This window comes from Macrosteles quadrilineatus, unplaced genomic scaffold, assembly GCF_028750875.1.
Source record: "Macrosteles quadrilineatus isolate MER2022 unplaced genomic scaffold, UCM_ALF_1.0 Scaffold_9__3_contigs__length_116548681, whole genome shotgun sequence".
NCBI classification, from domain to species: Eukaryota; Metazoa; Arthropoda; class Insecta; order Hemiptera; family Cicadellidae; genus Macrosteles; species Macrosteles quadrilineatus.
In genome coordinates this window covers 94,682,466-94,710,115 of record NW_026542602.1, presented here as the reverse complement: position 1 = coordinate 94,710,115, position 27,650 = coordinate 94,682,466, and the positions used below count along the sequence as shown (strand labels likewise).

Here is a 27,650-nt window from a genome sequence, read left to right as displayed (position 1 = left end):
TTACATTTTAGTCGGTGTACGATTTGCGGCGCGAGTCTGCGAGATCCGAGCGCCATCATTTTATTCTTTGCCGATGACAAGAAGATCAGAAAAGAAAATTCTGACGATTCCCAGATCTTGATGACCGTGGAGAAGATAAATTGAACTATGAACTATGAACTAACTAACTATGGCACTACCCTCATCACGAGTAGTAGCCACTTAAACCAACTGAAAATTTGAGCAATCGAAATCCTTAAAATTAGCCTATTATGGTATCTTCCACAGCCTAATGATATACGGTGTCATTGTCTGAGGCTTCACGCTTCAGAGACAAAAGCATTCTGAAAGCTCAAAACCCTTCTATAAGGGCCATATAACGTCTAGCGCGAGGCACGAACATTGCGTAGACCCACGGCCGCCTTTAACTACAGGCCGCGGCCTGGTAGAATTGGCAACATCGTAAGTGGTGTTGTTCAGTGACAGACGTCCCATAAGATAACATGGCAGACAGGTGACATAAGCTCATTAATTCGCACTTTATTTATTTAATTTTTGATTTATGAATATAAATTTATTAAAATACATATTGAAAATAAAGCATACAGAATTGAAAATTGAAACAATATGAATTAAAATCTATATCTGTACATTTTTAAGCGGAGTCAATATTGTCATAGTCCAGTAACCAATCTTTCGCAAATACACAAATACCATTAGTTGCTTCCAAACAAAAACAGCTGTTACAACACTACTTGTGACGTTGCCAGTTCGAAGGCCGCGGCCTGGAGTTAAAGGCGGCCACTGTTCCGTGACTTGGGGAGTGATGACTGTTTACAGACTATTCATTTACAACTGGCTGGTACATGTTAAGGGCAACATAGACAACCTCAGCTGCAGAAACCAACTTCATAATCACAATACAAGAAGACGAGAACAACTTTTTGACTAAATCCATTGAGTCAGTCATTACTGGTCAGCAATGTATGTATGTTATAAGGTATGTTATAGATATGTTAGATATTATGAAAATCAACGGGCTAAAAAGGTGGCCGTGACTAATTCCGTTGTTGGTTGTGGTCTTCTTTTTAGACCAACTTCACTCAACCGGCTGTTACTAAGCAACGATCTGACAACAAGAACAAACAATCCAATCCAACCCAAACAAACGTCATAAATGAATAAATATATTTTATTCATTTTTTAAAGTGATTAAGAAGATTAAAAAGGGGACTTGAAGAGTGTAAGGCTAATAGCCTATTTTTGATATATTATGGTATTGTAATATAAGCAGAGGAAAAATCTAATACAGCATTTTCATCTCATATTATCTAAAAGTGTTTGTGCCAGGTACACTGCAGATAAAACAAGGGTTAATTATAGTATTAATTTGATCCTATACGGTAGGCCTAATAAACAATCATATAAACTGTCATCTAAATGTGTTACCTAACTTATTGCTATTAAATTGTGTGGTTGGGTTAGGTAATTTCTTATACTTTTCGAAAACATTAAAGTAGGTAGGCCTATGGGCCTAGGGTAGCCTACTCTATAATTAAAGTGTATCCGGTAACGTATGCCATGATTATCTAAATTAGTTTATAGTTTTCGTTTTGTTCGTAAATAATGATTAGATTAGTTTGAATTTGTACGATAGCCAACATACTGTGACACAGTGCTAGATTTGTAAAAAATGAGGTGCCTGAACTGTAACTTAACCCATACTATGATTAGTAACTATTTATGCCAATATTTTCATCATTACAAAGGAGAGGCCCTGGAACTTCATTCCGCTGCATTCCCCGCGCAGATCAAGCACTGGCGATACATATTTTAAAAGTGAATTAAGATAAGTGAAAAATTCATAATTAATTAATAAATGAGATGACACCTTTAGCTTTGTTATCTACACATAAGTTATATCTTTTACTAGCTGTACCCGCGGGCTTTGCCCCGTTTAACTTCATAAGTATTCGCATGGCTCAATTAAGTCCTGGTTGAACTTCGTTCGCTACGCTCACTCACCTTTAGGTTGGAGCTGGTTCGCTGCGCTCACTTGCCTTCAGGTTAGCTCTTTCGCTACGCTAACTCGCCTCCAGGTTGAAGTTCGTTCGCTACGCTCACTCACCTTTTGGTTGCAAATTAGCTGTTGTCATAAATTAAAAAAAAATAATAGTGCTGCACCCTGTTGGTAATCCTTGCAACTTTAATGCTATTGAACATCACAGAACAGAACCAACTTGTTTAATTGAAACAGCTGTTAAGATTCATTAATTCCTTTTAAATATGAAAAATCATAAGGTTAACATGGGAAACTCCAGTGCCACTTGGGCGGAGCCCGGAAGCCCGATCAGAATAAAAACTACTTAGTTTTCCTATTTAATGCCCAAAGAATCGGTGTACCGAATTTCAGCCTCCTAGGTAAATGGGAAGTGGGAGAATTAGTGATGAGTGAGTGAGTCAGTCAGTCAGTGAGGCCTTTGCCTTTTAAATATATAGATGAAGTTGTAATGTTTCGCCTTGAGATCTAACAGAAAATTAGAGCCTATAAGTTCTCTGGTGGCGGAATTTGTATCAGTTTTTAATCTTGTTTATTTTTTAGTTTTAATCCTATAGAAACAGCATGTTTTAGTGTTGTTTGGGATTTTGTTCCATTTGTTTTTGTTTACCACAAGGTACATAATTAAAAAGTCTCAACATTTATAATATACTTAGCTAGAATCATATTTCAGGTACGGAGATGATAAGTCACTGTGGTGAAAGTTTAATACCAGCTAGGTTTTTGATACTTCTGGCGCACATGACTATCTGCTTAGTTACACTGTCTTACATGGTAAGTAGTTACGTAATAAAACTCAATTTTTTTAAAAATTATTCCTCATATACATTAGAATCCCGGTTAACCGAAATTGGGTTAACCGAAACGGTTCCATAAATTAATACAGGGCTAAAATATAAGTACAATAAGTAATATGTAAACAGAGAGGCCTTTTCCTCTCTCGAAAAGGTCCATAACCCATTGTAACATATTTTTGTATCTGAAATAAAACACTGTATTATGTAGACATTTCGTGGCGAACTTCATTTTTCCTACACACTGTGGTAATACATAGGCTATTTTAGCATATGATGGGTTAACCGAAAAATTGGTTATCCGAAACGGCTCTCCCCCCTTTATTTCAGTTAACCGGGGTTCTACAGTAAATCATGCAATTTTTATTTATAAATCCTTTTTGCAATTTTCTAATTAAAACAATTATTGCTCAACAGTCACCTTAATTTGATAATCCAGGACTCGTCAAAATAATTACACAACGAAGACACACCTACACGCACAAAAAAAAAATCGTCCTTGGATTTACTCTGACGTTTCGCAGAACCAAAAATAACACGGGACTGTTTTCTCAGGGAAATTAAACTTGATTTCTCTCGTGTACCCGAGCCGACGCCTAACCACGACTGCTAAATCAGCTGTTCATGTTGCATAAGGAGGGGGCAGGGGGGTTGTTGGACGCACTGGTTATTTATTGTAGATAAGCCTTTAACATCCTTGGCCTTATCTCTTAGCTGTTCTAGTTTTCAGGTTTTAGTTCGGTGAGGCGGCTACGAATTGTTTCCTTAATTTTGAAAACTGTACGAATATTGTGTTTTGAATTTATGCGCCTTAACTTTCCTTAGACATTTTTTACGTACAGTATATAAACAGCTAGTAGTAAACTGTAATGGGTTTTTCTTCAGTGGTGGGTTTCTAATCATTGTGAATTCAAAAGTATTTGAATGAACGCCAAGCAGTATGAGTGTTTGAATAAGTGTTTTAATCAGTTATATTTATCTCTACTCAATCATTGTTCTTAAGAAAGCTTAATCATTCCTTATTCAAGCACGTTATGGTTGTTGTCTTATAGACACAACTGAACAAAAACTCTATAATAAAGAAAACTCTGTCGCAGTTTATTTTTCAGTAAAAGTAGATGAATGGATAAAATGAAAATGTCATGCTTTATTAGGGGTTGCTGGCTTCAGTGTAGTAAAAATCACATTTTGCGTAAAATTTATCTTTTCAGAATGGAAATATTAAAACATGTCTGCCAGAGGAGTATGAGGAGAGTGATTATGACACCGAATCATTTCAGTAAGTAACAGTTGGTGTGTCCGGTGTGTGGTTTAAAAACAATTAATCTAAGTCAAGTGTAAGCTTTGTAGTTGAAATTTATAACTAAATATTGTCTGATCTCTTAGTTTACTTTATGAGATAAGGAAATATAATAATTGTTTTACATAGACAAAACTAGACACTCATCTACCATAAGTTGAAATTACAATACCAATCGATATGGAAATTCCACCTAGGTACGTATTTTGACCTAAATATGCGCTTTGACTATTAATACAACTAGACATCCAAAAGTCAATGATATGCCATTCATTGAGTGAAGGATGAGTGTAGAATGAAGTTTCACAAGTTAGATGTCTTTTGTGTAGCTTTTTACTGACTAATATCAGCTGTTTCATTAATAAGGACCATTTATTAAAAGCCTTAATGATGAAGAGCTGCTGGGTCCAGTTTGAAACCATCAAAAAACTGCTAACTTTTCTCAGGATTGAACCAGCGACCTTTAGGTTACTAGGCGAGCACTAAAACCCATCTAGGCAAATCAGCTACTTTTAGCTCCTTCGGTCTCAACTATTATAAATCTAAAAATTGAAAATAATTTAGGACTTTCAAAACTAACAAATTATTATTGTTTACTATTGATTATTATTGTTTACAGTTTCCGTCTTGGACTTTATTTGGGTCTCGGCCTCATCGCAATAGAGTTCCTCGGTTTTCTCAGCGGAACGTCCATGTTTCTACCTTCAGTTGCAACACTGTGTATCCTTTGCTTACTACCATTGACTTTGAAATAGTCCAAGTCAACTTCCCATCCTATTGTAAATCTGGGGCCTCTTCGATGAGAATGTTTTATGTCTGGTTACATTTGACTGTACTATTTCAACATAGTTTTGATGTTTCTTTTTAGGGTAAATTTTACAGTGTAGGCTACACTTAACTCTTTGATTATTATGGGCTACTGTACAAAGCAAAAGGAATTAATTGTTAAACAAAAATAATTTTATTTTATTGAAATTGTTGAAAAGTGACTGAAGGGATAAGAAAAAATAGTTAACATAAAAATGCACTATATACAACAGATTATGAATCTTTAAGGAAGTATATGTACAGTATTTGTGAGTGTAGTGTGAGGTTGGATGGTGAAAAAGGGTTAAATTCTGTTGGATATGGTAAAAGGCTAAAAGGTTTGCAAATGGAAAAGAAATGCAACGATAGTCTATTGAGATTCACTAATTGAATTTTTAGTTTACATATACGCCATGATGTCTTTTGGGAACATTTTGGGAGAAACTATTAACATTTTTAGGTAAGCACCTATCCTCGTTATTTTACACCTTGTCTTTACTTGGTGTATTTTCATCAGTTCCCTATCCGTCACTCGATCAAACACAAATCAACATCACTAAGTTGAAATTATTATAGGGGGGGGGGGGGGGGGGGGTGAATGGAGATTTTCTATTGGGCGTGTATTACTTTTCTAAGTTTGTTGTGATATTGATCATTTGGGTACTGACCAATTAATTGCTTTAGTTTGTTGATGTATCACATTAGACTCATCCACACAGTTTTTTATACCAAGCCTTAATACCAAACAGCTGTTGGTTGCCACGCGAGTGCGTGCGTGCTCATGTCACAATCTCTATTGGACGACTGGAGTTGCCACTCGTACTGGTGGATCTTCTTCTTCTGCTCTCTGATACCGGGACTCGTAGAGTTGGCAGTGGCAGTCAATATGCATTTGCTCAAGCCAACGTGACTATGAGTACCTATCTGAAATATCGGTTGAGTTTTGATATTTAAAGTAGGTTTATACTGTTTATTGTGATTCAAACGAGTAGCACAATAACTATTGAACTTACAAGTGAAAAAAACCCTCATTAAGCCTGACTAATTGAAACAGACCTAATCTGGACACCTGATTGACAGGAGCTTATACAAATGGTATTCAGTTAAGTTAAGAATGCACCAGTAGTTTATTTGTGTAAAATATTGTTAAAGTGTTAAGTAATGCTCAATTGTGTGCGTAAGTAAGGTATGTGTTGCATTCTTTTGCTATAGTTACTGCCAGCCAAAAATATCTAACTATACTTGTAATACAAAATACATATATTTTCATATTTTTTTAGGATTTTTTGAGAGGATAGCAGGCTTACCTGAATGGGAAAGAGTCCAAACTGGCACAGGAAACACAAAACAAATCTTTACACTATATACACAAAACATTAGAATATTTCACTGTCACTGACAGCATTTTCAACTAAGGAAGAGAGAGTAAAACTCCTTTCAGTCAGCACTGACAGCAAAAACTGACAGCAGAAAATGCTTTCAGTTGTGAAATATTCTAATGTTTTGTGTATATAGTGTAAAGTTTTGTTTTGTGTTTCCTGTGCCAGTTTGGACTCTTTCCCATTCAGGTAAGCCTGCTATCCTCTCAAAAAATCCAAAAAAATCTAGGCCCTTGTGCTCTATGCTACACCCTTAACCTCATATTTTCATGTTTGTACTTTTAAGTTCAGAATAAACTATTTACACTTTTTTCCTGAAAAACTGTTTCATGATTTACAGTAGTTAGTATCAGAATGTGCCTTTATTCATGTATGTGAAACCAAAACTACCTGCTACCCCTATGTTTAAAGATTAGCTGTTTAGATTGTTTCAGCAGGAGGGATTTCTCCAACACAGGGATAGTTCTCCTTGCATGTGGAATATTTTTGTTTACTAAATGTGGATCAAAAGTTCAAGGTGGTGTCCGAACCACTTGGTCACCACAATATCTCATTGCTACTGGCTGTTGGGGTTTGAGCCCAGAACAAAAGTCCTGCACCACAATACCAGCTGGTCCCCAATTAATGAATGATTGCCAGATTAATATTCTAAGAAAAAGGAGTATAGGTGATGAATATCAGTCAGATATAAATTTTACATGTTTTATTACATTGTAATATACAGTACATCTTTGGTGGGTAACATACATTACACATGTGTAATCTTTGGTGTCGTATGACTACAGTCAAAATAGGAAAAACATCACTTATGATTAGGTAGTTGAGGAAAAAAGGTAGAAAAATATTAACAAATCTCAAATTTGTTCCTGGAAAGCTAAAGCAAAGTTTGTTCAGACTCAACAAAATAAGCTAAGATTTGTGTAAATAAAGTATTAAAAATATAGACTATTATTTTGCTTCCTAACTAACATTGCATAAATAACATGACTTGTCTTAACAAAATAAATAATATTGATTTGTTCACAATCATATCACAAATCATAATACAAAAAGCTAGTATGTGCGTTTCAGTTGATTCATATGCTCATAAAATTAATTAAATCTAAAAAGTATTGTTACGATTGTACTTCAAAAGCAATCAGTATTTATTTTATAGCTCTGTACAATTTGTACAAAAGTATCAAATTATTGTTTTCTTGTACAGGTACTTAGCTAAGGATGAAGCTTAGGAATCACCTTAATTTACTTTCAGTGTAACTAGATTTTATTTTTATTTTTTAAGCTAATCTCAAAAATACCATTTATGATACTTCTAGGTCAAAATCATCTTAAATAAATATTAAATTTAATACAGTATTAACTAATCAATTGCAATATTTACGGAATTCAGCATTTGTATTCTCGAGGTTATAAACATTAGATTTTTTTTACTGATAATCACTTTTCTTGTCTTATTAAGACAAATACTTGGCAGTGCCAAATACTTTGGTAATCAAAGATCAGTTTGAGAGAAGAGACAGTATAGATAGTTTATATATCTAGTTAAATAAATATAAACAATTTAATCACCCTATTTAACTTAAACTATATAAAGCAACTGTTAAATGTAGTTTCTCTTTTGTAAAGTATATTTCAAGATAAGATCCACTAATATGTAAATAGATATTATCAATGATATTATGAAAAATATACACCAGTTGTGTCTGAAAATCCCAAATAAAAGAAAAAGGAACTTGAGAATATTTACTGTTACTGTATTCTTTCGTTGTCACTATACATATGCATGCATAGTTCAAAACACAACCGACATAGAATTACAAGAGAATAAATATTTATTTCTACGGCTACACAATCTACCTGTGTAAAAACATTCAGACACAAATTACCACAAATGGCAAGAACCGTTTTAGTATTCACATAAGAAACTGAATGTTTTTACAGGATCTTTAATAACACCCTACAGAAAAATGCAAGTTTACGAGTTCCATCAGTAATATATTTGAAATATAATAAGAACGAACAACATCTAAACATAACAACATTTAGCACCTATCCTAAGAATATCAAAATAATCATATTTTACAAATTTACAAAAACAGTTTATAAAATATAACTTATTAATAAACCACCGTTTGTTAATCATCTGATGGGTAATCTCTATTAAACATATTGAAAGCTCAGAAAATGTAAGTTTTATTAAGAAATGACGTGTTGAGAATAATAATAAAACATACAAATTTATTGATAAGGACATAATGCATATATTTAAATTTAAAATATTTTTCAAAGAATGTGAATTTACTTAACTACCTCACAACTTCGCAGTTTTTGGCTGAAGAAAACGTGTTAGCAAATTGAATACTGACAGGGCCGGTTTAACCTATACGCGAACTACGCGGTCGCATATGGCGCCACAAAAAAGTGGCGCCAACGGGACACAATTTTTTTTTCATAAGACAAAATTGGAAACAACTTAACTGACAAGTGAACAACTTAATTTGGTTTTTTTTCTCAGAGTTCAAGTACCCAAAGCACCACACCAAAGGCATTTATTCTGTTTGTACCAAAAGCACCTGAAAAATGCGTATACTTGTACAGCACTTCAACTCAAGGACTCAAGACTCAAGGCATTGTTTTGCAGTTTCGAATTGTAGTGAGCTGACGCTCGGCAGCGGACAGCGCGGCGCCGCTATCAGGCAGCTGATAGGCCTCATCCTTAAAATTGCTGTTCACTTGGTCTTAAGTTGGTTCACACAAACACAACAGTTAGCCTACGACACCGTAACTTTTGAACTGTTTAAATTGAACATTCTGTATTATTTTGGCAAGGTAATACTTCAATTTGGTTTTTCATGTTTTCTACATGTTTAATGTATTCAATTAAAAATTCCTCTCTTGTCATCTACCTACACCTGTTTTTCATTGTAATATGCTATAAAAACTTATATCGCATCCAAGTTATCCTGTAAAAACTGATTTCACATTTAGAAATAAATTGTTAACTTTGGGTTTTGCTAAAGTGTATATGATGAGTAAAAGTGTAAAATTCTAAATTTCAGTGAATAATAAACAGAAGTTGAAAATAGTATATTTTGTACCTAGGGCCGAAAATCAGGGTTTTCCGGCTCGAGATATTTTTTAAGCTCGAGATGAAGTCGAGCACTTGAAACAATTGAGAACTGCAAAACCATTTCGGTCCGTGGTACGAACGCTATTTTTCACCACACTATACCCTATTACCATTATTCATCACAATAATAATTCACACTGATAGTCAACACAACTACAACTTTAAGGTTGTGAAGAGATTATTTGGGGAATCAGCAAACATGTAATTAATAGTTGGTAGGCAATGGTGACAATAAAAAAATTCTATTGCAATGTTATGGATACTGATTGTGTATTTAATATGCATTCATGTTTTAAGAAAGTAAGCGGGCAGCTGATTTTTTGGCCCTAGGGATGTAAAAACCTGCTCGGTCCCCAAATGACAATGACAGCAGGCATGGCCAGCAAAACGTAACTTTCAGCCACCAATTAACGTATGTAAAACAGCTAAAACATCATAGTGTGGTGAAAAAGTCTTTTATTGCAAGTATTCTTCTAACGTAAACTTATAAAAAAAAATCTTCCCAACATTTTTGTGAAAAAAATTCACAAATAGGGTTAAGGATTGTTGTAGGGTTACAGTTCATTGGTGGTGTGGTGGTGGGGGGAATTCTAAATGGCGCTGATTCGGGTGTTCGCTTAACTCTAAAAAATTACTAGAACCGGCCCTGAATACTGATGCAGGAATGGTTTAGCAAAAAATTACGTACTTGAATGTTAGCTGTACTGTATGAGTTACTACTTATGAGTTAGAACTTTCCCGTTTGTAGATTGAATGACTTTATTCAGTTTTGGATATGTTCAGTTAAAAAAATATTTGCTTGTGATGGTCCAAACAAGCTCAGGCAAGAGTTCGGGCCGAGAGAGGAAGTTCTCAGTACTGTGTCTTAACATTGTCAAGAATCTGTATTTTATAATAAATGAGTCAGTCAGTCAGTGAGTCAGTGAGGGCTTTGCCTTTTATATATATAGATAAATATTTATATATTCCCAACAAGGCTAGAACAAACTTGTTTAACAATAGACCCAAACAGTACTTGTGAGTTAGAGCCGTCTTATAGTCCTAGTTGAACAGTAGATTAACACGTGGGCTCACAGCTCAGTTGCGTCTATGGCACATGAGAGTCAGTCGCGATTGCGTATCACCTGTTGTCACGCAGAGGAGCTGGACTGCTCGGCGTTACACGAGTCACGCCAGGCTTCACATAATGGTTGATACCGTACGGCCTGAGATGGTAGATGAGATAGTCCAGAACATACATCTGGTTGGGGCTGACATAGTGGAAGGATATCGCACTGTCTGAACAGCAGTCTATACCCTACAACAGGACGGAGAATTATTATTGGTTGCTCAACGGAAAATGCTGTAAAGATAGAGTAAAATCTAACAAACATGATTATTGTGAGATAACATGATGTTTAAGATTGATTTATTAGTTCATTTTTGCACAAAACACTTGGAGGACATACGACATTATGTTTAGACATTTAAAATTATGAATGAACATATCTTACATTAAATCTATACTCATTTATTTATGGGCATTGTATTTTAGTTTGAAATGTATCTTATGCACATTATATTGAAACACCTAAAAGTGGAGGTCATGGTTTTTGAAAATTAATTGTTGAAAATTCATGAATAAAAATAGAAAATATTTTTTATTAGATTATGATTATGTTGACCGTGTATATAAGACAACCCATTATTCTATACACATTGAAATTGGTATGCTTTTAAACAGTATCAATCAGCCTTGGCAAATATTTTTACCTTCAAGTCCTTTCTGATTCTACTATAGACCTTTTACAGTTCATGTACAAAGAAGTTTGCTATACAAAGTAAAATTGCCTGCAGCGATAAATAAATTAAATCATTAATACCTGCTTCTGTGTAAAATTCCAAAAAAAGAATAACTTGATCCTATGATAAACCAACTAAAATGTTGCCCAACTACAACATATTTTTAGTATAAACTGTGAAACAACGTTTTAGGTAATACTTAATGGAACTCACCTCTGGACTAGGGTAGTAAACGTACTTCCAATACCAGAAGTTGGGATCCGAATGTCCGGGGATAAGATGATGTTCAGGGACAAACGGGAAGAACCTTCCTCTACCAAACGAGTCTCTGGAATCCATCGCAAGGACGTTCACCCTCTCCAGACACTTGCCTGCAGCAGACAAAAAACATAAAAAACTTCTATACACCACATTATCCATCAATATTGAACACGACATACATATACCAGCCGTGACCGTGTAGCCTTGTAGCTCAAAACAGTAGGAGCTAGCAAAGATTTGAAAGATTTTCATAGTCAGGAATTCTACAAGACACTCTTAGGCGTTTTTAAAAAATTGCACTACTTCACCTTCTAAAAGTGCCTTAATTCTAAAATCTGTACAATGTCTTAGATTTTTTACATGTTTTTAGTTTTTAAAATTACTTTTAGGACATATATTTGTGTGCCTTAGGTGACATTTCAAAATTGTAACCCACAAAAAAATTTTAATTTTAATGGTGGATTTTCAATAAAAAAGGTAGTTTTTTAACACTTGTTGGGCCAAACCGTTGTGCACGAAAGTTTGACTCACCCTGTATTGAGGCTTCGCTTTTAGGTCAGGGCTAGTGTGCAGCTCATGGGAAGTTTATCTGAATTATCAGAGTTTGGTGGTAGAGGCTCCTGTGGAAGGTGGCTGGATTCTTTCTAGGTTGTACCTCAAATCAGACCTTTCTTGCAACCTTTTACATTTCCCAAGTGTCTGAGTCCACGGACACATGTTTTTAAGTAGTTTGACATTTTTTCATAAGATAAGGGAAGGACCATCAAGTAGGCGAAATTAAATCAATTAAAAACTGTGGGGTTCAAAGGGTTAAGACTGACAAGGGATTTCCATGTGGGTTTGGTTACAACTTACCCATTTCAACATCTTCCGCACCTCCACTGTCCTCTCTGCATTTCTTCTTGTCTGGAAGACCCTCCTCCACAAACCTCCTTACAGCTTCTTTACTTAAAACATAACCTATAAACAAATATACTCATTTAATTGTGTAAAAGAAAATTATGAAAAAAACATTCAACCATGCTGCATAGGCTATATTTTATACACACACAAAAAAATGTATTGCAAACAATTTTAGTCTTCTACAACTGTTTAGACCGCATTTAAAATCCATCCCTATTCCTAACAAACCCGATGTCCCTGTTTCTACACAGTATACAATCAATGTTTAATATTTTGTGTGTGTGTTTTGTTCTGCTTTCAGTACATTTTTGTGTCAGTTAAACATTGTGAAAAATTGTAAATTACATTATTAGCCTATACTTTATGAAGTAGGCCTAAAAAATATCTTGTGAATAAGTCCGTACTGTTATACAACATTAAAGTCTTTTCCATCTAGTTTGTAAAAATTGGTTTGTTAAAAATTGGTGAACGCAAAAACTACTAAAACGACTGGGCTGAAATTGTGCGCAAGGGTAGAATATGAACCTGGCCTACACACATAGTCAACAATTCTTAAAACCCCTTCAGGCTACACCCAGTGGACCTCTTAACTTTTGAGATGCAGCTCATAAAGGTAGATCTTGATTTGCCTCTGTGGTCTATCGCAACTAAAGGAAAACACCTGAGTTGCATTTTTAACTCTAGTTATATCGTTTTAAAAGTGCATTCCTTTCTGGGACACCCATTATTATTTAGGCTTACTTTAAATTTTTTAGAATTAAAATTTTATCTTGTCAGACAAGTTAATTGAACCTAAACCAAAACGGTACATCAAATTATGTTAGTATGACCCTTACAGTCACAGGCCATTTAGTGGGCCTGACTGGTTTCTACAGTAGATTAAAAGTACCACATTATTATTTTCTTCAATGGAAGCAAGGAGGTAAAGCGATTAGTCTATTTCTTAGTGTTGGGAGGTTACAACGAAGAAGTTAATTTACATCTGTGCATACTGTGACATGCTTAACAAACCCTATTAGTGACTCACCTGCGCCCCCACTCATGTAGCCTTGCTTGGTGTAGGGTCGGAACCGGCAACCAAAGTATATCGGATCAGAGGAGTTGTGTTCTGACAGCAGGTAGCGCAGATTTTCTACTATCACATACCTGTGAAATTCATAGTCTAAATTGTGCTGTAAACAGTATTTCATTTTTAACAAAAATAAAAATAATTTGTCTAGTAAGAAGTCAATAGCACACCAATTCAAAACCTTTAATGCAGGTTCTAATCTTTATTTATCTATACTGATAAGCGAGTGGTTATAGTGCTTGCCTGATAATCAAAAGGTCACTAATTTGATCCTGAGAATTAGCTGAGCTTTTTGATGGTTTTAAAAAACCCAGCTGTTCTTAATCATTGTGCTTATGATAAATATTCCTGGCTAAAGAAACGTACGACAATTTTGCCGGCAAGAGTGTCTTCTTGATTCTCAAAGTATGAGCAGCTGTACCACACTCGCGAGGTATCGTATAGCACTGTGTGACACGTTCTTGGAACTGTCATTTAATTTTACTTATTTTTTTTCCTGGAACATGTCCCGGTTAAGCCGCAACACAGTTAATCTAATTACGGCTATGCGAGAGTTGAGTGTATATAAGATTACGACTTACGTGTCATCGTCTGCTTTCAACACCCAGTCCACCTGGTCCAGATAGTTGGTGTAGACATACTTGAATGCTTCTTTGGTCTTGGCCCACAGATTGTCCCTACCTTCACTCACAGGCAAAGCTATGGAGGGCAGCGATGTATCTACATAGACAACAGTTAAACTGTAAGAACAACATTCCCTCTTTGCGGACAAATAATAAATGAGACAAAGGGCAGGATGAGCAGGCTTTTCTTAAAAACTGTCGGCATCCCACTTCACTGGGTTGCCTACAATTTTTAAGGTAAGCCTGCTTATCCTTCCTTTGTCTCTTTAATTCTCAGGCAATGAGCCCTTTCCAATCAAACCTAACCTCTGTGCTGACAAAGAAATGTAAGACAAAACTCTGTTAAAAGGTATCAACTGTGAATTCAAAAGGTTTAGAAAACCTTAAATAAGATTCATTCTATAAGAATATGAATCTTTATTACCCTTTAAACATTTTATGGTGCAATGGGGTTTGCCATTTGCTACATAATAAATTCATACATAATATTTAAAATGTAATGAAATATTTTACATAAAAAATAATAATGATCATTTAATTAAATAAGTTAAAACAAGCTGGCGAGATTAAAATCCACTAATGGCAGGTAAAAAAATATAGGCAAAATACAATTTAAAATAGAACAAGTATGTAACAGTAATGTTACACCATGTAACATAGAAAAAATTACTAACATGGCAAGATGGTAAAAAATAGATTCTAGAAAAAATAGGATTTTTAGATATGAAGACTGCTGTTTTGCACCACATTAAACTATGATGTTCAAGATTCATAAGGTCCAAAGCTCATTGGCTAACTTGTTTCTTTCACTAACTGTACTTTGGACATTATAATAGACATTCAGTAACATTCATTATACCTTAGCACATTACTAACTCGGCCCCCAAACAATTTTACTCCAACCAATCAAATACTCCACCAATCCCAGATTCAAGCATCTTACCGTTTTGTGAGCTCATGAAGAGCAAGATGTTGCACCGTTTCCCCCAAGTAGCCTTGACATGACGTGCCTTCTTCTGATGGTTGTTTGGCGAAGTCATGATCCAACACAACACTCTCACACGTTGAGCTAACTCTTTGGCTACTATGTCTTCGTCTACACCAGGAAAATACAAATAAAAATTACACAAATTCTCTAGTAACCTTTTCATAGATGATATGTTATCAATCACAGTGGAGTGTCAAAATAGCTTATTTATTTATTTATTTTGCCAACGGAACGGATTTACACCAATTTTACAGTTTAATTACAAGATGTGCTGACTTACAAGCTGGGTAAGTCAGTGCTTCAAATGCTCTCTTAAGGTATAAGAAGGTTGCTGGTTTGATCCTGAGAAAAGTCAAGTTGCTTTTAGAAGGATTGAAACTTGGCACAGCTGTCCTTGATTATTGAGCTTTAATGAATTGGACAGCTGCTCTAGTGGATTATAGTTTTCAGATATTTTGTCCCATACTTTAACTCAAGATATTTGAGAAAGACAACGTCTATGAAATTTGAGAAGAATTATACAAAGATCAACTGTAATAAAATTTTATGAAGGTCTCAGACTAAAATCTCACCATGTCAGTCATGTCAATATCTCAAGTTTCAACAGAAAACTTGTTAACACAACCTTTAGTAAAAATTATTCTCATTATATGACTGAAACAAATGCATCATAAATCTATATCTATAAAAGAGGAACTATGTATGTGTGTATATATATATGTATATACATTATGGACTCCGAAACCGCTCGACAGATTGTAAGGAAACTTTCAGGCATTATCAAGCATCTTTCAAGGATGGTTCGAGTGAAGTTTGGTACAGAACCTGAAAACAAGTGAGCGCAGCGAACGAGCTCCAACCTAAAGGTGAGTGAGCGTAGCAAACGAACTTCAACCAGGACGTGATTGAGCCATGCGAATACTTAGGCCGGCCACACACAGAACCAGGCGGGTCGGGGCGCGACAGGGCACGACGAGACGCCTGACTTAAGCCCTGTCTTGTTGCTGTCACACACAGAATGAGGCAGGGCACGTCAAGTAAAAAGTTTAGCCCCCATAAACCTGAAAATTAATATAAGATTTTTTTATTTCTGAGCCTTGAGCCGATTTAGCCAACTTTAAAATTTGACTTTATACTTGGGAGCAGAATAGAAAACAAAATTCAAAGTCATACCTCCAGAGGAGTGATTTTTGAAACCCAGATATGAACGTTGGCCCTCTTTTTCCTCAGTTATCAATACCAAGATAAATTATTAGTTATTCAACCACTGTAGTAATATCATCACTGCATAGTCTTATCAAAGGGTGTAATATTTGGTCGTATAAATTGTTTCAGTCTTGTATGTAAATTGTATCAGTTGTAAAATAATCCTTATCAAAATTAGCCTGTTAAGGGAATAAATCACATGACCGCGCATGCGCAGAAAGTTCTGCCCGGTAGCGACTTGCCTCGGGGCATAATTTTGGAGACCTTCGCATTTTGCCCTGAGGGCGCCCTGGGGCGTCTTTTCGACGTGCCCTGCCTCGCCCGGTCCTGTGTGTGGAGCTCCATAAGCGCCCGTGCAATTCCCGTCGCACAAGACGCCTCGGGGCAAAATGCCCTGTCGCGCCCTGCCTTGCCTGGTTCTGTGTGTGGCCGGCCTTATGAAGTTAAACGGGACAAAGCCCAAAAATTATAAATTTTAACACATATTTCAGGTGTTATGTTTCAGGATGGTGTAGTTTTGTCTTCGTTTTTTGTAAGGGGATTTCTTTGCATTATTGATTCAATACTATATTTCAATACTGGCTGCATACATCACTACTATACAAGCCTTCAAAGCCACTTCAGATAAGAGTATTAAACTTAATCTTATCTACATAGATTGGCACTGATTTTTATAAGCACAGCTTTATCAATTAAAACATTCAGTTCTGAATGAATGTAAACAAGTATTTAGGAAGCAAAAGATCTGGGGTTCTGTAAAAAAAAAATGACTGGTACTCGTAAGACACTTAGCCTTTTTTGCTCAATCACAAGAAAACCGTGCCAGAAGATTCAATTGCAGTTGTATTCTTAGACTAAGCTTCTATAGAGTATGCATCTTACTTATTCAAAACCTCAATTTAAAAGCCCAATGATGAAGAACAGTCGTTGGGTACAGTTTAAAACCATTAAAAATCTTCTGCAAATTTGTTAATTTGTTCAGGATCAAACCGACAATCCACAAAACCACTCAGCTACATAAACCAGCACAAAATGCAATATAACTAAAGTCACCTGATTTGTTCCTCTGTTATAGTAATTACAAAAATCCTGTTCACCACTAGATTAGTGACAGTCTGATGTTATTTTACTCTCAATCGAAACACAAGTTTTGAACCTACCTTTGTGGAACTCTTCGTCATGACCGTGTGTGCCTACATCGCCTTTCAGTTCAGGCAAGTTGTCCAAGTGGCTATGGTGGTGGGGGTCTGAAGCACGAAAATCGTTATCTAATTCCCTGTAAGAACAGAAAAGAGAGGTTAACTAGGGAAATTTTATGTAGTTAAGGATTTTTTTCTCATACTGCAGCCAAAAGGGCTTTTTCAACAGGCCCAAATGTGATGTGAGAGCAAAGTCATTCCTTTCATTCTCACTTAATGTAGCCTATTGATTGTACTTAGTTCATTAAGTTGATTCGTTGGCAGTTAGACTGTGATTTATCTATATTCAATTCAACAAGATTATTACAGATTATACAGATTATAACAGATTGTTACAGTCTAGTAACACAATCGGCATGGACCAAATTTGAATACTTAGGTTCTAGTTGTTTGCTTTTAAGAGGAAAATAAGCTGTGTAGAATCCATTTTGGGAGCTAAGCTAACAGCAAAGTTTTGTTTTGTTAGTTAGTTGGCTAAATATAACTCATCATAAAAAAATAGTCACTTCATCTTCTAGTAACAAATATAATATACCATTATTGATATCACTACAACATATCATATTTATCTACATTACTAAATCTCTCACCCTACCTGACAGGAAACATAGCCATTTCTCCTATGTGGTAAGTTGTCGTTGACAAGACGATGTAGGCAAACATGAAGCCGAAGGTGATTCCAACAGCCAGCGTGAGGACAAACGTCCGTCCAACCATTGGTCTATTGCTAGCTGAAACACCACCAACACTTAATAGTTAAAATCCTTTGGAAAAAAGATGTGCAAGTTTTTAGAAGACTGCTCTGTTACCAAAGATATAGGCCTAGGCCTAGACCATGCTATGGCTGAAGACGGATAAATTTCATTCTACAAGCATAAAAAAAATTAGATCATCAGTTGGTCACCAGATAGCAAGTCATGTGCTTGCAACAACTTTTACTTTTTGTTTTTACTCATATGATTAGAACACAATAAAATTAAGTCATAAATTTTAATTTTTTTATTTGCAAATTGATTACTACGGACATACATTGTTTTATACTAATCGTGATGGAAAGTATTTGCAATAACGATGTAAACTTCTACAGCACAATGGTATTAGGTGGTATTAGCAACTGCTGTAGATGGTAAACAGAATATTTAATCAATTAGAGATACCACTTACAAAATACAACTAGGCCTACAGGTTTTTTGACTGCCCAACTATTTTTACTTTTTCTGAGTTTTTCATCTCAATTTGAAAATGACAGTGTAAAGGTTTAACACCAATTTCAATTGACTAGTCATAAATATATATTGTGAAATTAGGCACAATGTCTTAGGTACAAATAATTTTGATATAAAAAGAGATACTAAACCTAAGTGTTATAATGTTTGGCAAACCAGTGAAGATTATGATTGTATTACTTTAATCCTATTTGTGTTCAATTCTAGTACCTACAATAGAATCTAAACACATGACACCCTGGAGCAACTGCAAGAAGAAACAGGATTTGAGGCAGACTCTTCATAATGGGAAACCCAGTTTTGTAATGGCATGTAGAGAGTGTAATAATTATTGTGATGTTTATATTAATTATATTTTTGTGATATTTATACTAAGAGGCAATAATAGAAGAAAAGTCCTTTCAGAAAATAACTTTACCAAGATTTTTATAGATAGTTTGACTGTTTAGGCAAAATATAAATTTTATATCATAAAAATAACTAATGTTTAGATCTGTTATTTTGCGTGTACATTGCCGCAGGCAGGACTAAAAGCAGACTGCATCCGTGTAATTAATAGGCCTATCTTTTAGCGTTTTGGTGTTTTTGTGTTACCTGTAAAATGTGTGTAACTTATTTTGACGACAACTCAAATGGATCCTTTTTGTAGCCTGACGAGTTATAAAACCACCGAAACATATCTAGCAAGTTTTTAACAACACATTTTTTTGCTGCAATCCAGTATTCCAACCAAACAACACAAAACAGCATGCTTTTACTAAGCACGTAATTGTAATATATATTTGGGGGAGCGAGCTGGTGTAGTGGTTAGAGTGCGTGACTTCAGTCTCTGAGGTCCCGGGTTCGATCCCCGCTAAGTCACCAATGGATTTTATCTCAGTGTTAATGCCACAACCCCTATGTGCAGTGTTTACCACTGATGAAGAAAGTGGGCTGATCGACTTTAAAAATGATGGGGTTTAAAGCTACAGTTAGTTAAAGATTTATGTATCGAGGGTCAAAACTAAAGTGAGTATTGATATTTCATCTTTTTGGATTCCATTACTAAGGGAGTATACGTAAATTTCAATGAAGGCCATAATAGCAATATTGTCCTTTTCTACTTCGTACATTTGTGAAGCTGCATTCTCATCAAAGAACGCAATAAACCGTTCTCAACTAAAGACTTTGGAAGACAATATGAGAGTCTGTTTGTCAACTATTCATCCAAGTTAGAAAATTTTAATGAACAAACACCAAGCAAAAGTTGTTTACTAGATTTAAAACCAGGTATTATTAAATATTTCTCACAAATTATTGGTAAATTTCATATTTAAAACTTTCCATTTCATAAAAACACTAATACTGTACATGTTGTATAACAAATGTGATTTTCTTTATTTTTTCCTTGGTAAACCCACCTTTAAATTTACTAGCAAATAACATGGTTTACGGAGTAAAATGAAATTGAAAAAAAAGTGTTTATGCACTTACTAAGTGTAATTTTTAGTTTTATTTTTGTGGACAAGTTTGCCGTGACTAAAAACGTGTTCTAGTTAGTGTGCCCTGAATAGAAAAAAGGTTGGGAAATGCTGCCCTAGAGAGTAAAGAAGCTGCTTTAGGCATGGAACACATGTAATAAAACGTTTTTGCTGCAGTATGACAAATATCAACTTTACTATCACAATAAAAATTAACAAACTTACTACTTAGTCTTTACTAAACATTATTCTTTATTTGTTTCAATCAGCTATGTGGTAGTGACTGTATAAAAGGTTTGATGTGATGGAATTAAAGTTAAAAAATGTATGATCTGCAACTCTATTAAATTATTGATCCTGTTGACCACATTATCACTAAACTTTACAAAACTGCAGAACTTTCACTATTCACCACAAACTACAAATGAGAATACCTAGTTAGTGGGAATGCAAAAAGATAAGGAAAGAGTAAAAAGCAATTAACCTACTAAGTAATTGTGGGGATATGGGATAAGCCTGAAGTGTAGCAAACTATAACAAACATGTTAAGTAAAGATAATCAGTTTCAAATAACTATCATTTACATATAGGCCTAACTTAACGGAGAATGCTAGTCAAAATAATAAACAATTTAACATCAAATAATCATTTACTGGAATGTGTACACATAAAAATTACTCTTACCTACCAGACAAGCAATATGGATTGAGTACATGAGTTTAAACAACGAGTAGTTTTCAAGTGAAAGTGGTAATATGGACGAAGGACGGTCAGTAAAAATAATTTGTGGCCTAATTTTACCTTTGTTGAATGTTTGCACGGGTAAAAAACTGTAAAGGAAATGGTCAATTTGGAATATGCTGTTTCACACCAATACAGCAGATTCTTGTTTTGTGAGTTTCAACACTAACACTGATATAGTTTTAGTAATTTATTTGTTTTTATTTAAAATTTTATATTAATTTATTTTATTCTTATATAAACAAATAAGCTACGCAAAGCCTGTTAAGTAACACCTTTGAATTATGTTACTGACATAAATAAAGTCATGTGGTTGGGGGGGGGGGAGTAAAACTCAAAATGACAAGAACCCTCCTCCCTCTCCAAGATTCCATTTTGCAGAACATCTTGGGTTATAATCATATATTGAGATTTAAAAGGTTAAGATGTACAATTCAAGAAAAAAAAATATATTTTTATGGAAATGGAATTTGAACGCTATAAAAACTAGACTACTTGTGTACTTAAACACTAAAGGACCCGTCCTACTCCGCAGCGTTGAAATAAATATCATATTCGCGAAATAATCAAAATTGTGATTTTTGAATTATTAATACAGTAACTTTAACTTAACTGATTCAAACGATCAATAGCTAAAATTAAAGCCTATAATTTACTGATTATTGTGAGTCTAAAACAAATAAAATAAGACAACTGGAGCTATTTATTTTTAATCATAGAAAAATCTTATAAAAATAATTTTTATGTTGGTTATTTACCTTGTGTTTTCTTGAACCTCGTCCAATTTGAATAAATAATAGCTTAAATGAAAGCCGTAATTTCACTGAATGTTCTGAGACCAAAATATATACGATAATATAATTATAATTGGTGAAATACATCTTAAATTGAAGTAAGAAATCGAAAATAAAAAAAATAAAATTTATGTTTTTTGGTCGAGTAATACAGGAGATAAATATATGCCGGTGTTTGGTGTGAAATCTGTGCTTGCATACATTCAATTTGAGACCTCTATCATGAAAATCGGTCAGGTAGAAGGGCCAAACGAACTCGGAAAAGAAAAAAACTCCCATAAGAAATACATGGGGAGCAAATTTTGTTTAAACGTACAAGCCGAGTAGTAGTGTAGATAAATATATGCCGATTTTGATGTAAAATATGTGCATGCATGCCTTCAATTTAGACCTCAATTATAAAAATTTGTCGGATAGAAAAGCCAAACAAACTCGGAAAAGAAAAACCGATTTTTTTAAACATATAAGATTACAATTAAAGACATCACCATACTATCTATAATTTTGTAAGCTTACCAGTTTCCTTATAATTTGACTATATGACTCGCAAACTACGCATATCAAGTTCGACAATTTTGATGCAACGATAAAGCGGATCTTTGAGCTATACAGAAATTATCTCAGTCAATAACTCCTATTTCACAATTAACATGATCTACGAAATAAGCCAGGACAACCTGTTAAAAAAATACACTTTTAAGCCAGTGAAATATATATTGGCTACTTACTGAGCATTATGATGACTAGAGATTGTTTCGGGATAAAATCAGAGTTACTTCATCGTTGTTCTCTTGGCTCCCTGCAACAAAAACGAACATTAAATAACGATCAGCTGAACAACTATGATGATTTATTATAGGCCCTAGTCTATACAAATATTATTATACTCTATAAAAAATATTTATTAACCAATGTGCATGTAAACATATAGAGTAGTGTTTCTTGTGTCTTGTTTTGTTAAACTCGTAAAATTATTATTTATACATTTATGTGTTATTTAACATTAATTTTATTCCTGTTAAAATGACATTTTTTTTATCGCTGATTTATTTATAAGCATTTAAGATTGTAATAATTACACCTGTATCAATTTTGTAATGGTATTGCCATAGGAATGGAAATAAAATAAAACAATTTCAAATGAGACATGTACTTGGGATAAAATGATTAGAAAGAGTCATAGGACAATGTTGTACTCCTTATTCCTAAACAAAAACCGTCATACTATCAATCAAACAAGAAGAAGTTGATGAGATGCATTTTTAACACTTATTGAAATAGAAACAACAACAAAATTTAATCTAATGGCAACCAAATCATGGCTGAACTAATCATTAATTCTTACTTCTTTTCTTCAATGGCTTAGTCAACCCAATACAGTATACATAATTCATAACAATGATCAATCAATTACACTAGAAGCAGGGAACCCTCATACAACAGCACCAAAAAAAATGTAAATACAAATAAGGACATGCTAAGACTTCAATGAAAAATGCATTGAAATTTCAAGAGTTTTATTTAATACTAAACCTAATTGTACTGTCGATACAATTTATATTGTCAAGACAATAAATTATTTATTTATTTTATTTAAGTTGTAATAACAAATAATTAGAAAATAAAGTAATATAAACTAGGAATGATAAACTTGACATAATATAGGCCTAATATTGAAATATTTGGAATTGAAGTACGGTATTGAAGTACTCAATTAATCTTTCTGTAATTTAATTTTGTTTCCTTGTTCTATTTGATTTGCATTAAAAAATTGTCTTGGAGCAATTTAAACAGTTTATGTGAAACTAGCTGTACTCGCGGGCTTTGCCCCGTTTAACTTTATAAGTATTCGTATGGCTCAATCACGTCCTGGTTGAAGTTCGTTCGCTATGCTCACTCACCTTTAGGTTGAAGCTCATTCGCTGCGCTCACTTGTTTTCAGGTTAGCTCGTTCGCTACGCTAACTCGCCTCCAGGTTGATGTGCGTTCGCTACGCTCACTCACCTTTAGGTTGCAAATTAGCTGTTGTCATAAATTTAAAAAAGTCATCCATTTTATTGGTTATAATACTTTGATAAAGGTTTTTATGTTTTAATATTTAACATTGGAGAATTTAAACGTTGTTGAGTACACAGGTGTGCTGCGATTGGGGTTTAATACATTTGGACTAATTCAAAAGTAAAATAGTTTTCTGTGCTGCACTCTGTAGAAACACTGTGGCACTATTTCAAATCATGACTAATGCTAATACAGAATGTTGTGATTATTCAAACCTTCAAAACAGTTGGTGAAAGTAAACATCTGCTTTTAAATTATATTTATTTGTAAACATTGTAGATAAAAAAGTCTGACATTGGCCAAGGCCACACTAAAAAAACAGGCCGTAATGCTCGTTAAGCATGACGTCACGGTAGAAGACGGCAATGACGTAATTAAGGTTATATTTTTGTTTTCGATGAAAATATTAAAACAAGCAGCTGATCACAAACGGCAAACATTACGTCATTGCCATCTTCTATCGTGACGTCATGCTAGACGAGCATTACGGCCTGTTTTTTTAGGTGTGGCCTTGCATTGGCCCACTTAAAACCCTCTGGGGCAGAGCTTTTGACGGATCTGCACCAAACTTCACTCGAACCATCCTTGAAAGATGCTTAAAGCTGGGTTTTCCTAGACGCGGAGTCGGCCAGCGGAGGAGGAACGCGGAGAGCGGAATTGAAATTAACATGGCATTCCGCTCCGCTGCTAGGAAAACAGTAACATTAAATTACCTAAGACAAGCTGAGTCCGCTCTCCGCGTTCCTCTCTCCGCTGGCCGACTCCGCGCCTAGGAAAACCCGGCTTAATATTGCCTGAAAGTTTATTACAATCTGTTGAGCGGTTTCGGAGTCCATAACGTATATACATACACACATACATACATACATAGTTCCTCTTTAATAGATATAGATTGTCACATTTAATATCAAGAGGGTTTTTAATGTTTGGGGATTTAATTGCACATGTGTTTAGTACTATTGTATTAACTTCAATATAATGCATTCAGATGTTTCATCCCTTCTTTTGTAGAAAAGATTTTGTTGTTTTGTATAAAAGCTACATTTTGATTTAGTTTAGAGTTCTATTTCTCCCACAGTCCAATAAGACTCAATAAGACTCAATAAGAATTTATTGATGCCATTAAACTTAGTTATGGCCACCTTTCCATGTATAAGTTTACTAAGATTTTATTTATAGTTTAAAATTCTACCACCATTGTTACTTTGCAAAATGATGGTTGCCATAATAAATAGGTACATTTCAGGTCAGTTAAGATTTTGGATATGATACTGACTTTGTAAATTCAGGAAAAATGTCTGTTTATGGCATTCAATTGTGTTTTGAAAGTGTTATAGGTTTTGTAATATTAAAATTATGTGTTACAATCTGATTGATATATTCCATTTAATTTGTAAATTCAGGAAAAATGTCTGTTTATGGCACTGAATAGTGTTTCGAGAGTGTTATATATTTTTTTTGTAATATGCAAAATGATGTGTTAATAAAATCTGAGATATTCCATTTGAACATATTACCTGGAAAAAGCCGAACCTTCAAAATCAGTTAACCAAACCAATGTCACAAGTACACAACGCAATCCTACAATGAGATTAACATGTCTGACATCTGATTGGAGAAGTAGTGACATTTTGAGATAAGCCGTCACTGAACACTTGTACTGACTGGTAATACCTCTCATTGTTTTCTAAACAATCGGGACTTTCCGCCTCACATGAATAAAACACACTTGAAAGACGTTTCTTAACAAAATCTGCCAGAGCAAACTATTTCCAAGCAAAGTCAGTGATTAACTTGCAATAACTCACTATGAAACAGAATAAGTTAGCGGAAAAGCAACAGCATACTTGAGTTCCTAAAATGGTCTTCTTGTTGATCACTTTGTTTTTACTTGTTAGGTTTTATGTACAATTTTTATAAGTAAAGTATCGTATAAACTTTGGGACTTTTGATAATATGTAAAATAATTGTGATCAATAAAGGAATAAGTTTATTTAATTCCATTTCATTTAAATACACTAGTTTATTTTACCAAATGAAATATTCAAAACAAACAAAAGAGTAACAATTATTTACTTGAGGATTTTTTTTTTTTTTTGTAATTTCCGCCTACACATATAAATGTATGGTTTCAATTTTTCTTTTTTTTCTTTCATCAATACAGATTAAAATTATATTCAAGTCCAAAAATGTTTCTAGCTCAATATTTTTGAAGATTTTGTAATGTCATTTATTTATTATTATCTAAGTTATTATTGTTACTCGTTTTAATGCCTAGCACAAAACACAAACATTCACTGTTGTAGCTGTCAAACTTTATCTTTGTAAATTGGCGTATTGCCGTTGGTAAATAAATAAATAGATAAATGTCCGTCCAAACTAAATTGAGCAGTCTAATAAAATACCAAGGACAACAGTATGTACCAAAAGCATCTAGATTAGGGTAAAAATGTGCAGGACAATTTATTGTCTTAAAATTTTAATCTACGCCATTTTGACTTTTTCAGCGTTAAATGTTGTTTTGACTACAATACATCTTGGGAGAAAGAAACTCATACTGTTTTCAAGTGATCTTATATCTACATTAAGGCTACCTATCTAACCTAACCCTAACCTACCAAATTTTTTCCTCCTGCACTTGTACCTTCCCTTCCAAAACATAGGAAGTGTACATAGCCAAAACACTTTGATTAGGAAAATTACATTTTCCTACAGTTAGCCTAGCTGACAAAGCGTGTTCTTGCACTGATTATAACATGCAAAGTAGCTGATTCCTGCATTTACTTACTTTCTCACACTCATTTTACTTTTCCACACACTGGTACGGTACTTCAACCAAAAATACAAATTAGTGTGTATGTATATAATACATGCAGTGTTTACTTGTCTTTGGAACTTTTAACTCTTTGGACTTTTAAACCTGTTAAGTGTTATCAATTGTTTAAACCCTCAATAATTTAAATGAAGACGTCACCTAGGTGCGTATTTAAACCAAAATATGATAGAGGGATGAGTGTAGCATGATGTGAGCGCTGTGTAGCTTTCTTGTTACTGACTAAGTAGTGGTGGGAATCACCGAATGAAAATAACCGAATCAATCGGTTATTGATGCTGAATAGACTAATTCGGTTATTTTATTCTGGTTCGGTTAAATTAGTCTTACCGAGCGATTCGGTGATTTAGTTATTTAGTTGATTTAGTTTGTCACATCATCAGGAAACTAAAATTTATTCGGAGATTCGTTCGACTAAAAATCACCGATTGACGCTAAAAGACTAAATGCCATTCACTTTCTCATAAGATAAAAATTAGTTGTGTTTTGTGACAGTGAATAATGACTAAAATTGATTCGGTGATTCATTCAACTAAAAATAACCGATTGACGCAAAAAATAACTGATTGATTATTCGGTCATGGAAACCATTCGGTTATCCCATCACTATGACTAAGATCAGCTGTTAACATGAACATTACAAACCAAAACAAAAATGACATTCAGATCCATACAGATCTGCAACAATTACAGAATAATCAGTTCTTATTTAGGCATGTGGGGAAGATTTGTCAGGTTTTATGTAGATTAGTAGATTTGTGACTGTACGGTGTAAGGCCTAAGTGTTTTACATTTTTGAAATTGTTATTTCGTCGAGTTTCACTAACAAAATTAGGTACTTTCCTGTTTAAGGGAACATTCATAATTATCGATTATTTTTTCTCGATCTATCAATATTAACAAATTGAAACATATCAGCTGACAACTACGATAAATAAATATTGTTCAGAAACAACAATTTAAAAAATATTGAAATGAAACTGTTCTAAACTAACCTAACAAAACTAACCAAACTTTATGTAAAATTAGAAACTCCGTTTAAAATTCTCCACTTGTCTT

At 34.2% G+C, this 27,650-nt stretch overlaps 2 protein-coding genes across 4 annotated transcripts in view; one reads left to right on the top strand and one right to left on the bottom strand.

Moving 5' to 3' along the window:
• The first annotated feature begins 1,153 nt into the window (after window positions 1-1,153).
• LOC129004400 (transmembrane protein 107-like) lies at window positions 1,154-6,225 on the top strand. 2 transcript variants are annotated; one of them, XM_054432970.1, is made up of 5 exons: window positions 1,154-1,222; window positions 2,712-2,812; window positions 4,044-4,111; window positions 4,752-4,852; window positions 5,689-6,225. In XM_054432970.1, the coding sequence occupies exons 2-5, from the start codon at window positions 2,720-2,722 to the stop codon at window positions 5,847-5,849; spliced, it is 423 nt and encodes a 140-aa protein (XP_054288945.1). In that variant the 5' UTR covers window positions 1,154-1,222; window positions 2,712-2,719; the 3' UTR covers window positions 5,850-6,225. The 2 variants fall into 2 exon arrangements, with proteins under 2 accessions (XP_054288945.1, XP_054288944.1); XM_054432969.1 differs by having other exon boundaries at window positions 1,177-1,329.
• A 781-nt stretch (window positions 6,226-7,006) lies between these two features.
• Window positions 7,007-27,650, bottom strand: part of LOC129002826 (glycoprotein-N-acetylgalactosamine 3-beta-galactosyltransferase 1-like) — a 28,137-nt gene continuing 7,493 nt past the window's right edge. The window contains exons 1-10 of one of the 2 annotated variants that reach the window (XM_054430905.1): window positions 25,276-25,355; window positions 22,429-22,499; window positions 18,075-18,210; window positions 17,441-17,556; window positions 15,030-15,182; window positions 14,045-14,183; window positions 13,422-13,540; window positions 12,347-12,451; window positions 11,444-11,601; window positions 7,007-10,745 (exon numbers count right to left, since the gene is read on the bottom strand). In XM_054430905.1, coding sequence (XP_054286880.1) covers window positions 10,569-10,745; window positions 11,444-11,601; window positions 12,347-12,451; window positions 13,422-13,540; window positions 14,045-14,183; window positions 15,030-15,182; window positions 17,441-17,556; window positions 18,075-18,210; window positions 22,429-22,435 — 1,110 coding nt within the window. In that variant the 5' untranslated portion in view covers window positions 22,436-22,499; window positions 25,276-25,355 and the 3' untranslated portion in view covers window positions 7,007-10,568. Of the gene's footprint in view, window positions 10,746-11,443; window positions 11,602-12,346; window positions 12,452-13,421; window positions 13,541-14,044; window positions 14,184-15,029; window positions 15,183-17,440; window positions 17,557-18,074; window positions 18,211-22,428; window positions 22,500-25,275; window positions 25,356-27,650 lie in introns of those variants that run through there. The other variant, XM_054430904.1, reaches the window with a different exon arrangement.